The sequence below is a fragment of the Diorhabda sublineata genome, chromosome 8, assembly GCF_026230105.1.
Source record: "Diorhabda sublineata isolate icDioSubl1.1 chromosome 8, icDioSubl1.1, whole genome shotgun sequence".
NCBI lineage: Eukaryota > Metazoa > Arthropoda > Insecta > Coleoptera > Chrysomelidae > Diorhabda > Diorhabda sublineata.
This window is the reverse complement of record NC_079481.1, coordinates 19,493,025-19,507,596: the sequence shown is the minus strand read 5'-3', so window position 1 is coordinate 19,507,596 and position 14,572 is coordinate 19,493,025. Positions and strand designations below refer to the sequence as shown.

General features: G+C 30.3%; 1 protein-coding gene across 7 annotated transcripts in view; it reads right to left on the bottom strand.

The window, feature by feature from the left end:
• Positions 1-797: 797 nt before the first annotated feature.
• LOC130447942 (peripheral-type benzodiazepine receptor-associated protein 1) overlaps positions 798-14,572 on the bottom strand; it is a 213,551-nt gene continuing 199,776 nt past the window's right edge. For 5 of the 7 annotated variants that reach the window (XM_056785002.1, XM_056785003.1, XM_056785004.1 and 2 more), the window contains exons 17-18: positions 10,173-10,255; positions 798-2,954 (exon numbers count right to left, since the gene is read on the bottom strand). In XM_056785002.1, the coding sequence (XP_056640980.1) occupies positions 2,502-2,954; positions 10,173-10,255 (536 nt within the window). In that variant the 3' untranslated portion in view covers positions 798-2,501. Of the gene's footprint in view, positions 2,955-9,630; positions 9,815-10,172; positions 10,256-14,572 lie in introns of those variants that run through there. The other 2 variants (XM_056785007.1, XM_056785008.1) reach the window with 2 other exon arrangements.

Here is a 14,572-nt window from a genome sequence, read left to right as displayed (position 1 = left end):
TATTTATTGTTCCCTCTACTTTTTAAATAGTTTACGAAATAAATATATGACGAATAAAAATTAACCTTTCACTTTCATTTAACAACTATCTTCAGCTTTAGACGAACGCATTGTGAAATCAGTACATCAATGACAAGCTTTAACAAATCATAATATTCTTATAGTCGATAAAACGTTTTGAAACAAATAGTTTGCATTACTTTGTAATCATATGTTTTAATAATCCAAAAAATCCCTTTTTTCGGAGAATTCATAGGATTTACTAAACAAAGTTTGCAGAGATACATAGAAATTAGTTTCGCAACTTATACAAACAAACTTATACAACTTATATTTCAAAAAAAAGTTCTCCATCTATGACTCATCGCATTGTAGCCTCAAACCCTTATTGCATAAATACAAGCAAGTTTCAGTACGTCTATATATGAAAAGAATTCCCTGAGCCTCCTCGTTTGTTGACTCTATCCGAAATAAAACAATAGTCAACCCCAGTATGGAAAAAAGTGGTGTAACTTTTTAGAGCTTATTTAAACACTCTTCACGGGTTTAATAATAATATATATATATATATATATATATATATATATATATATATATATATATATATATATATATATATATATATATATATATATATATATATATATATAATTATAATCCAAAATTGAAAAATGACTGTTATAAAATTAGAAGTAGTACACAAAAATCTAGTTAAGAACTACCCTTTGATATCCAAGCCACTTCCCACATCTTGACAACTGTCTTTAGTTATATGGTAATGTCAAGAATACTGGCAAATATATACCGACTGTTTCATAACATTCATGTGACTGAAATGAAGCAACTCTCATTTTGTTTTGTGTATTAGTAGGCATTTGTATTACCAGATATTGTTCCAAACACAATATGTAATAGTATTTTGATATAATTTTGATTCCATTTCTACGTTTACAACAAAAAATGAATTTTTTATTATTGTTTGTTGTTATATAATGACATTCTGAAATTGGAAATGTAATGACGAGCTTATTCTTATTTCCCTATTATTAATTATGTGCTTAAGAGTTGATAAGATATTGAAACTTTAAACTTAAAACTTTCAGAAAACATAAACATAAGCATCTACCACCAGCAAAGAACGTTAACTAAAAATTAAGGAAATGTTTAAAGGTTAACCTACCGTAATGAACGTCTCTGCAGCTAAACGAAACAATTTTTCCAAATAACAACTCACTGTATTGGATGCTTCCTGTATTAGTAATATTTTATTTCACTACATGAATAGAAATTTTCGCAGTCTTGACTCCAAAATCTCCTAGCTGATTAGGGATAGAGTTCCAATTCCATGGTGGAATTAAGCATGTGAAAACGGCATCAAAACTAGTATGTATGCCTTCAACGTTTACAAAATAGTGATCAACAAACGACTTTTATGGATACTCTTATCTTATAATTCAGGAAGAAAGTGGCTTTAGAAAACCTGGATCAACTCTACACAACATTATGGAATTATAAAGCTTTATTCATGAGGGATTCGCATTGAATTAGAATATATGGCCATATTCGGACATTCGACACGATTTGGCGATATCATATTCTAAGGACTTTCAGTAAATGGAATAGAAAAGGCCACTGCTTAGCTTTTATCAAAAACTTCCCACAAAAAGATCTTTTGCCGTGAGAATAAATACCCAAATTTCTGAAGAGGCTACTGCAATGTTCCGTAATTAATTTATTTTAGCCATAAATAGTATTTTGGAAAATATGGAAGTTCCCCTTAAAGCAAGAATATACAACGACGATCTAGTTATTTTTCATAAAAGGTATAAATTTAGGTATTCTGATATGCTCCAATGGAACCTTAGTTGCTATAAAAGAGTTAGATAAAATAGAGATATAAAAAAATTAGTTCAATTTTATTAACACCATGAGGAAAGTATTTATGGAACCTCCATTATGGGTGCAAACATACATGGAACACAGATATCCTCTTGCTCCAGAAGCCAGTTGTGTCAATTTCAGACAATTTTCAGTGTAATAATCACAATAATCTACATAACGAATTACAGATGGAAATTCAAAAACCTTATAATTTATTGGTAATTTAGTTTTTTATGATAATCATGAATATGGTAATACAAATGCCAGTGATCAAAAACACATTTAAGGAATATTCCTATCTGTATATGATAGACCCACTTGGTCTCTGATAATAAGTTGTAATTTAAATAAGTAGGAATGGTGATTAACCATTTTTTCATTTTCTATTGATTTTGTTCTTTGAATTATGAATTATCTACAGCACATCAATACTTCATATAACACTGATATCAGATAGTAGCATCGTAGTAACGCCATTCACCTACAAAAACCATAATAATGCCTTAAGCACTTTTCGTATTTAAATTTATCACAAAAGTTCATGAAAGATGGAAGAAATGTTTAAGAAGGTTTCCAAAAACAGCGTGGTACAAAAATAACAATTAAAGAATATAAAATGGTTATTTTCCTCCTAACCCGAATTTCATAAATATAAGTTCTTTTCCTTTGGATAATATATCACCACCAGGAGCCGTGATTTCGTTTAATTTCTGCATTAAATTTGGCGCACCGGGACTGTTCATTTGAGTTTGTTGATTATTGGGCATTTGTCCACCGCCAATCACATTCGGCACTACTTGAGGAACGCCTTTATGCTGTATTCTATTCGCGTTTTGGAATGCTTGGTTTTGATTTTGGAAAGCTGGGTTCTGATTGGAGAATTGTTGTTTTTGTTGTTGTTGCTGAGATTGGCTTGAGCCCATTAGGCTACTAAAGAGACCACCGCCACTAGACGCGGTCGTACTAGTTTGCTGACCACCGAAAGATTGTTGTTGTTGCAGTGGAGGATGTTGCTGTTGCGACTGTTGCTGTTGTTGATTACCACCGGGCCTCAGCATGCCTCTCGCTCTCCCCTAGAATTCGCAGGATTTATATATTATGTTCAAATTGTTAAAGATATACATATATATATATATATATATATATATATATATATATATATATATATATATATATATATATATATATATATATATATGTATAAGCGTTTTCTTAATGGGAACGTGGCAATATATTTTCGAGCCTTCGAATACTTATGTATTCATCGTATGGGATTGAAATTATAATCAAGTACACTATAATGTTTTATTGTTGTTATACATTTATAGATATTTTCATATTGCACTTGACCATATTTTTAGCACCAGATGATGAACGCGTAAGTATTGTAAAGCTCGAAAATATATTAGAGTTAGTACATTGATGTTTAATTTTGCCACAATCCAACAATCCCACTACGAAAACTCCACACATACACATACTCACACACACGCACGCACCCACTTGAAACTACTTTCTGATCAGAATTAATCAATATCAGAAAAAGGTTCTCCTAACTTCCATTTGGATTATGGATTATTATTGAATTCTTTTTTGAAATTTCGAAAATTGAGCAAAAAGTTAACCAATCGGAGTATTAAGAAATGAAAATTGGCCAATTTTTTTAAATGGAATGGTAAGTGTCCTAATGAAACCATGTTATCCAATCTTCTATTCCTGGAAATACGGTAATGAAATAAAAAGTGAGTGGTGCTTTCTGATCCTCAATAAAATCCTTGAAAAATATCCGATTTTCAATGTAATTGCAATTTCACCAGCTACCTTATTAAACATTCACATGTTGCATATCAGCATATATGAAATAACAAATTTAAGCCCAAAACTGTCAACATTAGTGTATTGCAAAAAAATAAATTGTCAAATCCTTACAGATGTTTAGTAGAGTTAAAGTTATGCAATAATCAAATTTGAGTTTAGGAAATATGGTACAAAACGAAATTAATAACAGAAATATGACTATGAATGTGATAAATGCAAGATGTCAACTCATATATTAGTTGAATAGTGTTTGTAAAATTCATCGAAGAGTCGAGCTTATGGTGACAAGATTTTAAATAGTTACAATAGAAGTCAACTCTTTCGTTGATAAAAAAATCGTATGTATAGTTCAGAAACTTTTAACGAGTGAAAATAGTACATGATTACATGTTTCTATTGAATATGGAAAAAACTACTATATCGATGTAATACTCAATGATGAAATAAAATTTCATAAATTACCAGTTGCACCTATTATTAACCCAAAACATAATTTCATGATGTTGGAATTATGATGTGACCATGTTACTTTTCAACCACCACATATCACCCAATCGTGAGTAGAAGAGCTCATTTCATTTAACAATATTTCTATGCTTTCATGGCTTCATTTCCTATGTATTAAATGAAAACTTGTTACAATTGGGCAATGAACCTTTTAATTCGTTTTCGATTGATTAATAAGCAGTATCTAGTCTGCCTTTTGTCTTCAGTAACTAAAACATTCATCAGATAGGAAATGTACAATTAATCAGATTGTTAGAAAAACTTTAATAACTACTTCTCTCTTTTCCTATACACATAAGTAATAATTTTCTTTAAAAGTATCTTCTAGTCCACAGCTGAGCTATTCAGTTTTTTCTGTCGTTCTGTCGCTTCAACCAAGTCGTTGAGCTCGATCAGATTAAAAATATTTGGTTTTTCTTTTCTGGAATCCTTTAAAACCATTATTATTTTGAGCAACTTAATCCGATAATATATCAGAAAATACTTCCATAACATTCTTGTTTTTTTTTTTCAAGTTATGACTGGTGGTATCAATACTGCAAAAATAACAATCCTTAAAATAATTTCTGCGATTAAAGGCGTTTTTCATTTGTTTTTACCATTTTTTTAGATCTTCAACACATACATATGAAACTACATGCGGTGCTTCTAACCGCCAAGTTTAGTTTCAAAGTATAGCACATATCCATTTTTCACAAAGTCTGTGAAGTGTTAAGCAGTGGTAGTAGCAACGTAATCTAATCCGTTAAATCCAATTTTTCAATTATATTAGCTATATAGCAGCTCAGTTCACTCAATTCAATAAATTTATCTATAAGATGTGAGAAGTGGTGCATCTTTACCAAAAGTTTCTGATTTCACCATACGTCCTTTTGTAGACATGTGATCTTTTAAATGCCCACTAGTTAAGTTTTGTGGGGACATCTAATTCTCTTGTTTAATACTTAAATATGCCTTCGAAAACCTATTTTTTGGTTTTTATTATTATCACTCTTTCTCTTCTCAGTCTACTTCGTGATCTATTACTATATCACTATGGTCTACCATTCGTAAAAAGCCCCGTAAAACATAGTCATTAGTAGATATCCACCATTTTTCCTCAATGTGTAAAAATTCCTCAAATTCTTCATTTCCTTGCTTTGTGTGTTTTTTCTTTTCTTCTAGTTTATACATTTCATACTCCTGCTTGGGGTCCAATTTCTATCTGTATTTTTTACCACTACAATTTGCGATTTTTATCACGAATTTCTATGTACAAAGTTCTTGGTTTCATTCGAATTTTGTTAATTTCAACATTTTGATTAGGCATATTGGAAATTATATTATGATACTGTATGTGCATATTTGTGCAAATTTTGGAATTCACAGTAAGCTAATTTACTGTGGTCGTCTGATCAACATGTGTAGAAACAAATTTATAAAGAATCTATATTGCATGCAATTGAATAAGAATAAATAAAAAACGGTGGAAGCTCCTCTAAAGCCATTGTACTACTAGCTAAGAAGTAGAAACAGTAAGGTAGGAGCATATGGAACGTAGCGTAGGTCAAGTATAACAATTAATTATTATAAAGAGGAATTTTTTTCTGAACCAATTAAGGTCAGGTACAGATAAAAACATATCAAAAGGTAGAAACATCAAGAAAGTAGTTTAAGTTGCCAAATTCAGTATAAGTCATATCCAGAACTCCATCCTTCCCATTTTCTAATCAAAGAACCGTGATTCAAAAAATGTAAGCTTTTTTTATGAACCATCATATTATTACATTAAAAATATAAAAACTATCCAACATTTACACAAACACATTTATTTCGCAGAATGAAGCGATTTTAGGCTAAAAAAATGAATTAATTTGGCTCCTCAAATAATATGATCTGTACGCTATGAATAAATTATATTTATGAATTCCTTGATCTCATTTTAAAAAATATACAAAAAAACTGTTCGTTACCTTATATGTAATATGACTCATTAAGTCTTCACGAGGGTTGAATTAGAGATAGAATCATTACTAAATGATCTTTTTTTATTCTTCAACCAAAGCTGGTTATTTATAGTTTTTTTTTTCGCATTTTTCAGTAGGAATGATAATATTTTTTTTTTCATTTAAATTGGTGTATATAATTATGAAAACATTGATATTCTTTATCATGAAAATAAAAACACCATTTTCAGCCCACTTGAAATGACAGGTACAACCTTGATTTTTCAGATGAGACCTAGGAACTTGTACCATATGATTTGAAAGATGTCTATATTTTTTTAGAAATATTGTGATCTTCTTTACAAAAATCAACACAGAAGAAAATATATATGTGATTGAGGAATTTTGCTTTAATACAGTCATAAACCAAAATGTAGTATTGTTCGTAAAATAGAAGAAGAAATAACTATGAATGTCAATGTGATATATATTACAACAAAAGGATAAATATTTTGTGAGAAAGATGAAAAGATTACATCGAATAGTTTTTCAATAAAATATCAGGCATAAGTGTAGTTGTGTGTTGTGGTATTGTGTATCTACTAGCAAGTACAATACAAAACCGAATGAGTATCTAAGTCCAGTAATGTTATTTAACCACGATTTAAACTACAGCTTTTCTTAGTATTCGCAATAACCAATATAATATATTAAGAGAATTAAAGAAATTTACTGTTACTACTACTTATCGCTAAAAACTATTTTTTTCTCTTTAACTTTACCATTTCCGTCTTTTTCGTAATCATTTTTTCGTCTGACTCCTATGTTTTCCCATCTTTTGTAATCCCCCTAAAGCTTTTCCCAATTTTGTCCCCTGTTCTTTCATTTTATTTATCCATTTCTCCCTTAGTATCTCTCCATTATTTTTCTTGTTTATTTTCTTTATTTATTATCAATTTGTTACGCTTCTAGTACCTCCGATAATCATCTGATCCCACTTAGTTTTTCTCGTTTTTCATTCTATAATACTTTGACTCATCATTCACATCCATATTTATGTGTTCTATCCCATTATTGTTGCGTAGTCAATTTGGGATAATTTATTTGCCCTGTTAGTTAATGTAGTTTTAACATATGATGATCAGCTTGTGAATTCTTTTGAATTCATGTTCCTGTTATCCAATTCACAATGACTTTTTATGCACTTGACTTTACTGTCGCGTTGCTTTGTTCTTCTACACAATATAAACTTATCTAGCAGATATCTTGCGCTATGAATACGTAGTAGCTATTGAAGAGCGGAGGAATGTATTAAATTTAAAAATTACTTCAGAGATGAATAGTAGAAATCCTGTATTTTGATACATTTCACACATATTTATCATCGGAATCTATATTATTGGAACCTACGCTATATTTCTACTTGATCAGTGGTCAACAGTTAGAAGTGAGGATGGCGCCAGTTAGTGTTCGCTGGGGAATGTTTAATTACAAGAACCAAATAACGACGCCCTTTGACGTTGTCTTCAGTTCTGGTCTCAGGCCCGAACGAGGGTTGTTAAAACCATTCTGATGAGACGTAATAACGTCGAAACCAGTCAGTAGTTACAAACCCCTCTTTGCAACTGCGAACCATGGAGGATTTTAATATCGACAAAAAGATCAAGTGACATAACGCTCTTCAGGGAAGACATAATTCTTTTTCCTTACTTATTTGGTTTTGGTTTTCGTTTTTGCTCTTTCTCTGGTTTCCTTTTTTTGTATTATTTTGCTTGTCTATCTGACTCAATTTATTACCTTCATCTTTTTTGATCAGGTGCTCATGGTGTTTATTTCTGTTATGTTCATCATATGCCCTATTCCGTTTACTTTTATTAATGCTGTTTGCACTAGTTCAAATCCCGTTTCTTTAATTACCTCTGTAATTATTATTCTGACGCCCTCAACACATGTAGTATTCTTAAATAATATAAGAGTTTTTCATTTTATTTCCCCGATTGCTTGATTTGATTAATTTTCAAAACTCTTATTTTGTTAATTCTTAGTTCTCTGCTTTTCTGTCTGTTGAGTTCATACTTCTATTTCCATTCCTTGTTTGTTTCCATTTCTATTTTTATTGGAGAAATATATTCCTGTTTTGAATTTAGTTTTTTGTTATTCTCTCCTTATTTCCCATCATTTTTTTGCTCCCCTCCGCTTTTTTCCTTTTTTTTATTCTTTAAATACATTGCAAAGTGAGCCTTGTGTGTCTAAAGGATATCAAAGTCTTATAAAAAACCAAAATACATCAATTTTAGATTAAAATTAAATAAATGTAAATTTACTTGTTTAAAATGGAAGAAGAATTTTATTTGGATTCCAGTCTCTTTTCGTCGTCTCGTTGTCCGATCTGATGTAGCAAAAATCATAGACTTCTTTTAAGCCTACACACTCACTCCAGCAATGCACACATTTTTAACACTTTCAAATAATAGTTCCCATATTTCTCCTAAAAATAAGAGTTTACGTATGTGGTAACGTCCTTGTCAGTTGTAAGTTCAAGTGGAAGGTTAAGATAAGGTAACAAAAAAAAGGTTGCTAGGTTTTAGATCTGGTGATAAAGTGGGTGGTCAACCAATCTGCAGTTTGCAATTCTTGAAATTTAATCATGGGATCAGCGAGGTGTGAGAAGGTATGTTATTCAGATGGAAAAGCACTTTCATTTTATTCAAATACGGTCGCTTTTTGTAAAGTCTCCGTGTCCTTCAACTTTATCAAACAGTAAGGCGTAGTACGGACCTGTTATTGTTTCACCTTTTTGAAAATAGTCGATGAACACAATTCCATGATTATCGGTCGCCATCACTTTTCTTGCCTTTTTCGGAGGTTAGCCCTCCGCAATCCACTGTCCTGACTTTTTTTCGTTTCAGGAATGTAATGGTAGGTACAGTTTTCATCTACAGCTAATACCTTGCAAATACCTTCTTTCTAATCTTGATTCGACGGTTCTGTAGTACCATTTGGTGAAGTTTTTCGATTATGTTTGTCGCACTTTATGGCCGTCCTCAACTCTCTTCATTAGAAAACCTAGTGTGGCCACGTTTCAGTTCAGCTGCCCAAAATTTTGGGTTCAGATTGAGATTTGGTGGAAGCTTAACATTCAAATGGATATAGGACATCTTTGTTTGTATGTCAAGATAGTTATCACAAATGGATTACTTTGAAGGCGAAGGCGATTTTCCTACAGTTCGTAAAACATTTCCATTTTTTATTTTGGGGAAAGTGATTGAGACAAAACAATTTTCTCAGACTAACCTATGACATGTTTCGAATTCTTCTGGTTGGTTGTTTTCGTTAATTTCATCTACTATTTTTCTTTTCTACACTAACGTGAGGAATAATACAAAAGTAATAGTTCTTTCACGTCTATACTACTGGAAATACTAGAAAATTATACTGTAAAGTGTAATTATAAATCATATTTGTTTGATATCACACGAACGCTTATGTGTTGCGTTTATTTCGAGTACTAAATATGTGCACTGTGTGACGAAGATTTGAGTTCATACTAAATTGTTGATTGCTATATTCAGTTGATAGAATTTAGTTCATACTTTCTTATAGTTTTATAACCATTCTTCCGGTGCTGCATAATGATCAATATTTTATATTTCAAAATTTAATATGATGTAGATCCATACAAGCTGAAAGTAAGTAATAATGTATTAAATGGAAAATATACAAACTAATCAATCAAAATTCCAGAACATAACAATAAAGATATTTTCGAAATATATAAATTTATAACGGAATTGATCATTTATTTGAGGTATTCATTTTTAGCAAGTAGCTTCACTTTAGATGGTTCTATTATATTATTAATTACGTATTTTAAATGAATTATCCTTTGAAACATTAATTGCGAAAAAACAGCAAAAATATCATGCAAGGCACACTGGCGTACATCGATGTAAAAGAAGGTTGCGTACTAACAAATAATAGGATAGAAATAGACAGAGTAGGAAAATGAGTTAAGTAATAGTATACAGGGCGTTCAAATACCTGCTGGTGCTCGGTGATAGTGTTCGGTGTCGTAGACGTGTTCAGCGAGTCTAACTGAGAGGTATACACAGGAAGGCAGGCATCTAGACCAAACAAACAGACAAACAACATACAGTCAGCACTGCCTTTCTAAACACCGAAACACTTGTTTTTTAAAATAATTGCATGTACCGTGCTTAAGATTAATTAAAACTAAATTCAATATTTTTTTAAAATTAATAAAAAATACAAGAATAATTATCTTACTCAAAATTTTCCATTTTTATTGTTATTGATATTTTTTATTCTATTAATGACTGTTTTCTATTACCAGTGTATCAAACGATAAATAAATCATTTTATGCATTATCCGTTTCCCTCAAAGTTGATCATCAGTCTTTTTTATCATATGAAAATCAACAAAAATAGTTTATTAATAGTTAAAGATCCATATTAAAAGAGAACAATAATTTTATGAATTGTCTAGAAATATAAACTCAACATATTCAAACACTATGTTGTGTTCAAAACTGAAATATTTTTCACGAATAACAGTCAACATCAAGTCTGATACCAGTAACTAAAAATGTACTCTAGTGTTTGAAACTGTCTGTCGATTTATCAATTATCATACATAAGCAATTTTCGGTTGTTATTCTTTGAAATAATCTGCACAACAGTATATACAAAAGTATAAATTAGACAGATGGTATTTAATAACTTATCTAACTTAATTTTTAGAAAGATACCGAAGCTTTTTAGGAGAATAATTGGATTGGAATGAAAATTTTCAGTTTATGTCAGTCTACTCAAGTATTCGAAATTGCAATGCCCAATATGATTATTACTTTCAGGTTTCCTAAATTTCAGTTACAGCAATCAAAGACAAACTCATCAAATGCCGAAGTCAAAAATATTTAATTGATTTTTTTTGAAATAATAGGATGAGAAATTGATAATATCTTGTCTTATCCTGTAACCAAGAATTGTTTTTTCAAATATATTGCAGATCTTATTAATCTATTTAATATATATGTTTTATGCTTATTATTTTTGGTACAAATCGCACGGCACCCTGTATATTCTCCACTTATTTAAATTATCAAAGTTTGAACAATACGCTGCATTAGTGATAATAAAACATAAGTTCCAATTTTGAACACTTCTTTCTAGAATTTTCATGTTTGGAACTTACACAATGACCTAAACTAACTTTTCTCACACTCATGCAGCGTATATCAATATAAAAGTATATAGGTCATATTCATGTTGGATGTGCAAATACATCTAGCATTAGTCTACGCAATATAGAGTTATGAGCATTATTTCCATTCTGGTGGCTGATTTTGTTTGACAAGGGGGCGAAATTGAAGTAGACTCGTGCATATGTTTTCACTCTCCAATTAGGAGTAATTGCATCTTATTCTGCACCAGTTTTGCTCTCTTGTCCAGGAAAATTAGGGACCAAAATGGAAATGGTCATATTCAGGCTATATTTTCTGGACCAAGTATTATGATCCGTCTGTAGTCTCCTAGCTTAAATACATATACAATGGTCAAGACTGAAATGCTCAATGAATTTTTATCAATTTTTATTTTTATTTTATCAATCAATATAATGAACCTCTATCTATATTTTTTATGATTTAAAAATTCTTAACAAATTCAGGATATTCTCAACAAATAAGTTTATTATCATTTACTAGATATCATAACAAATAATAGTTAATATAAAAATCAAATCAAGTGGTGATTATTAGAATATGATATCAACATATTATTGATATTGTTTGTTTCTCTCTATAACTGCGATAATCCTTTCTTTTATTTCCAGAATATTATGGTTTTTTTCTTATGTGCCCATATGAAATGTTCGGTATAACTATTTGATGGGATTCAAATGCATAGCGAAATGGAATTCAGTTGCAGTGAAAAGTTGTGTCTTGGAGTAAGAAAGTTTCGTCGTGTTGTGAATTTTTTTATTGTCTATTAGTAACAAATTGTCGAGAAGATTTGCATGGTTTGGATGGCAACATGTTCCTATGTACACACTCCTAATGTCTATAAAAAATCTCGCAAATTATGGACTAACTTAGTATCTAGAATCATTGTCACGTGAAATTTTAATTTTTTGATTATTGATTTCTCAATACTTTTGTTTCCCATTCAAGTGAAGATCGTGTACCAACATAAGACAAATAATTCCACCTTTCATATTTAGATATGGACCAAAACTGCACAATTATATCGAGTTTATTTGAAGATTATTACATTCAGAAATTAACGGAAGTTTCAACAGTAATGTACAATAATCATATTGACTAACTAACTAACCCTAACCACTCAGATCAAACAGCTATATAAAGAAAAAACGAAAAACATTAACACGTTTTGAATCTATCCTTCCCATAAAAAAGACAATCCTGACCAACTTTGTAAATGTGTAAAATTGGAAACAACAGAATCATCTGTAGTTAATGGAGATAAATTTTTTGGAAAGTTAACTACTAACATATTATTCGTAGTTGAAAATCTACCCTTCTCTAGCTCAGAAACTCAATATAAATGGACTTGATATAGTTACAAATAAATCAACCAATAGCGGCAACAATTTATCATACGTCAGTATAAAACTATAATCAGAAAGTTAATCGCTTTGTTTCTCAATACCTAGAATTAATTGGAATAGAAAAGTGTAGTCGCAGATTTTCAAAATCAATGAATCAAATACTGGGTGTTTAAAAAAATTTTAACTGTTCATTTATTAAAATAATGAAGTTTTGCGTGGTTCCCTTAAATAGTAGTAGCCACTTCTGTGGATGTCCAGCTCAGTGGTCGTCAAAATATACGCGTTGCTATATTCAACGTGAATTTCGTATTATGTATGTAGTTGATCTTCCTACAGCCCAGAGCATAAGAAGACGGTGTAAGTGACTAAATGATACAGACTGTTTCTGTGGAGGCAACTCGCCAGGTCTTAGTTATGTGGATAACATAAATCGAAATGTATGAAAACTTTGCCTTATGGAATCCAAATAATTTCACATATCCCCAGAACAGTGCTCCACCGCACTAGAATCTTCGCGTGAGAGATTTTTTAATTGGTAGACTTCCTCAAAGATAGATGGGCAGAGATGGGCCTCTGGATGGACTTCTGATCAATTTATCATTGTCAATATTAACACAATGCATGATTTAATATGATCAAAACCAATCATAATATCTTAAAAATGGAAAAGGTAATATTTTTAAGACAATTCACAGTAAAATTTTGTTAATTTTATGGTCGCATTCAACGAAATTTTCAGAAAAAAAAATAAACAGGACAAAGCACACATCATTTTCTTTCGATTATTTCTTATCATGTTATCGCAACTGATATTCAGTTAGCGATAATTATCACCCTAAGTCTGTATGGAAAAAACTTCTTGAGAATCCACAATTGCCTACCCGGTACACAGTACATTAATATATTCATCAAATTACATTTCAAATTAACAATAGTATAAAAATAGTAATTTCAGTCAAATTTTCGTAGGAAAATATGAAAAATATGTTTCGAGTATGAATATCCCTCAATGTATCAGTTCAGAATTTAGTACAACGGTTATATTAGATTAGATTAGGAAACAGTACGTAGCACAAAAACTATTAATTTACCTATTGAAATAAAGTATATTAAAACTAAAATTTCAACTAATATTTGAAGAACCATCCAGGAGGCATGAATTTGTTACTTACTTTTTCTGTATATACTGCAGAATCCATAGGCTATCATTAGGTGTATTTTATGACTTTAGAATGTATAATCAAATTTAATGAAATATACTAGTAAGTAAATTATCCATTAATGATAAATCTTTTTATTTATTTATTTTATTTCACCATAGGGTAATATGATTATATTAAAAAATACCTTCGTTCATTAAAAACAAATTTTTTCTGAATAGTTCAATGCTCAGTTGTAAACTTAATACTCGTTAGTCATATAAAATCCATGGTACATGCGTACTGAAACAACAAGTGTTTTTGTGTAAAAATCAGCATAAAAGAGATAGAGATAGAGCTAGCAATATGGCAATCCACTTCATTTAGTGCAAATTCGAACATAAAACAATTAAAGCTGATCCATTTTTGCGGTTCATTTTCATAAAATGTGAAAATGAACCAAAATGAAAATGAAAATGAAAGCAAAAAATGGATCTTTACATCACACTCTTGCGTTTTGATAACATGAAAAAATCACATAAGACTAATAGAAGAATATTTCTACTAACAAATATGTAGTTATAATAAAACAATAAGTAACATTATAGATCGAGGATTTTTGATTCTCTGTGGTCATACATAATTTCATATTCATATTTATTTGTTTATTGATAAAATCCCAATTTTTCATCATTTTTCTTCCTCAAATTCCA